The following is a 2,417-nucleotide window of genomic DNA, read 5'->3' as shown; positions in this document are numbered from 1 at the left end:
GCATTCCCAGCCTGGGAGCCTCCCAAGCCCTCCGTCCCAAGCTCTCCTCTTACTGCCCCCAGCTCTCTGCCTCACAGTCCCCGGTTCCTGTCCTCAGACTCTCTGCCTGCTTGCCCGAGTCTCTCTGTCCAGAATGTATTCATCCACACCCCCAGACTCTCAGCCCCAAAGCCCCCCATCTTTGCCCCTGGAACATCCCCATGCCCGCTCCCGGGGTTCTGCAGACCTTCTGCATCCCAACTCCCTGCCTGCGGCGTCCCCATCGTAGCCCCTCCCTCCAGCCCCTGCACCTGTTGCGTCCTCCTGCAGTCCCACGTCGAAGGCCAGCTTGTCAGTCATGGAGCGGGAGGTGGTGAGGCAGCTCAGGTACTAGGGTTGTAGAGGGGAGTCAGCCACCCGGTGGGCGTTGCACTCCCTGGCCCCTGCCCCCGCCCCGGCCCCTCCCGGACGCACTTACCATGCCGCTGTGCGAGTGCCGGAGCAGGATGGCATGGCCATACAGGAGTGTCCTGTGTCCCCCACCCTGGGATGACTGCAGGGGGCAGGGGAGGACAGAGAGTGAGAATAGACCCCCCTGAAACATCTGGCCTATCTCAGGTGGGAATACACTTCCCAGAAGACACCATGCTCGGGCCTGGATGCGAAGAAGCCTCAGCTCAGACCCACAACAGAGTCTCTGCCTCAGTTTCCCTGCTTCCAGGGGAAGCAAGGTCTGTGTCTCTGAGAAGCCTGTGGGTGGGGTGTTTTCTATTCCCCAAAGCCCACTCTGTCCTTCAAGAGGCCCCAGAGTCTCTCAGGGGGCTGAACCCCTCTTCCAGAGGTTCAGATACCTGGGGTCACTCAGAGAAGCCCCCGTATCTCGTGTTCCACAGACTTTAGCTCCCTCTGCTCTCACCTGTCATAACACAGCTGTGCACCGATACTGTCCTACCAGCTGTTAAACGTTGGAGCATCACCCGCAGGGACCTGCCCTGTACTGCTGCACACCCCCGGGCCCAAGAAGACTCTGCGCCTCTTGGGAGTGGGTGGGTACACCCAGCACTCGATGGCATCATGCCCCCCATCCCAGCTCTCACATGCCCATGCTCTGAGGGGGCCATGTGATGGGGCCGTGTGATCACATGGTGGACCCACCATGTGGGTCCAGAGGGGACTCACACTTGGGATGGAGGGAGGGGATGAGGGGAGAGGTCCCATGCGGAGAAGAGCTAGGAGGGTCGGAGGAAAGGATGGAAAAGAGGAGAAAGGAGCAGGTGGGAGAACAGGGGCTCAAAAGCCCCCACTCCCTTCCTTCCTTCCTGCCTGGCCTGTTCTGGGTTCCACAGACCCTGACAACCGGGGTGGGGAAGAACCCCCAGCCCCTGTGTGCAGGGTGTGGACCCAAGAGGGCCACCTGGGGTCAGGAGAGGTGGCAAGGACAGATGACACCCAAGGCCAGACCTACCCACTTATCCAAATTGAGGGCCTGTGGGGGGCAGGGCAGAGAGAGGAAGAAGAACAGATGGTAAATGACCCCCAGGTCCTCCCACCCATCCCTGCCACCCATCCCACCTGGGTGGGAGCCTCACCTCCACGCCGGCCTCCACGGTGTTGGCCAGCATCTCCTGCAGGGCTCGGACGGACAGGGACTGCTCCAGGACGAAGCAACAGATGGCCAGATCGGGGGGCACATTCTGGGGGGTGGGGAGATGTGAATGGTGGACCTGAAGGCTCCAGAGTGCTGGTGCACGCCTTGCCCCTAGTCTAAATACCTACACCCCTTAGAGACCCAGACCCGACCCCAACCCTCCAAGAAGCCCTGCCCTCTGCCTCCCGCTTCAAACACCCTGAATTCGCACCAACATCCCAGAAGACACCTCTGCTCTGCCTCCTCCCTCATACCCCTGTACCCCACCCGAACCTCACAGAAGTTTCCACAGCACACCTAATCCCATAGGAAGCCTCAGCCCCTGTCAGACGCATTCCACCCATCCGACTCCCGGAGCCCCCTTCTTGCCCTCCCGGCAGAAAACGCAAATCTCTCCAACCCCAAAGGAAGCCCCAGCTCCTGCTGTAACAAGCAGACAGTCCCAGCTCCTGCCCTCTCCCTCAGACACCTGTGAACACTGCTTCAAAGTCCCAGGAGCAAGGCCCCACCTCACACCTCCTGCCTCAGGCTCCCAGCCAGGCACCTCAAGCACTTAGACACCCTCCCCCTTGGACCCAAGACTCTCTGTCCACCTCAGGCCCCTGGCCTCCTCCGCCATCAAACTCCAGGTCTCCTCCCTCTCCCAGCCTCCGCCCCATCCCCCCAGGTCACCTCCTCCCTCAGAGCCTGAGTTCACCTCAGCCTCAGACCCCAGGCTCCCCCCACCTCTCAGCCTCCAACCCCTTCCCCACTCAGCCCCCTGCGGGCACCCCCAGCCCCTCCAGGCTGT

The 2,417-nt window shown here is 61.9% G+C and overlaps 1 protein-coding gene across 1 annotated transcript in view; it reads right to left on the bottom strand.

Annotated features, from left to right (window-relative positions):
• RYR1 (ryanodine receptor 1) overlaps positions 1–2,417 on the bottom strand; it is a 118,704-nt gene that overhangs the window by 110,750 nt on the left and 5,537 nt on the right. The window contains exons 3-5 of the mRNA XM_024734132.1: positions 1,569–1,673; positions 458–532; positions 291–369 (exon numbers count right to left, since the gene is read on the bottom strand). Coding sequence (XP_024589900.1) covers positions 291–369; positions 458–532; positions 1,569–1,673 — 259 coding nt within the window. The remainder of the gene's footprint in view (positions 1–290; positions 370–457; positions 533–1,568; positions 1,674–2,417) is intronic.

Source organism: Neophocaena asiaeorientalis, unplaced genomic scaffold (genome assembly GCF_003031525.2).
Source record: "Neophocaena asiaeorientalis asiaeorientalis breed wild unplaced genomic scaffold, Neophocaena_asiaeorientalis_V1.1 scaffold280, whole genome shotgun sequence".
Taxonomy (NCBI): domain Eukaryota; kingdom Metazoa; phylum Chordata; class Mammalia; order Artiodactyla; family Phocoenidae; genus Neophocaena; species Neophocaena asiaeorientalis.
Note: the sequence above shows the minus strand (reverse complement) of the source record. Positions and strands in the feature narration are given on the sequence as shown.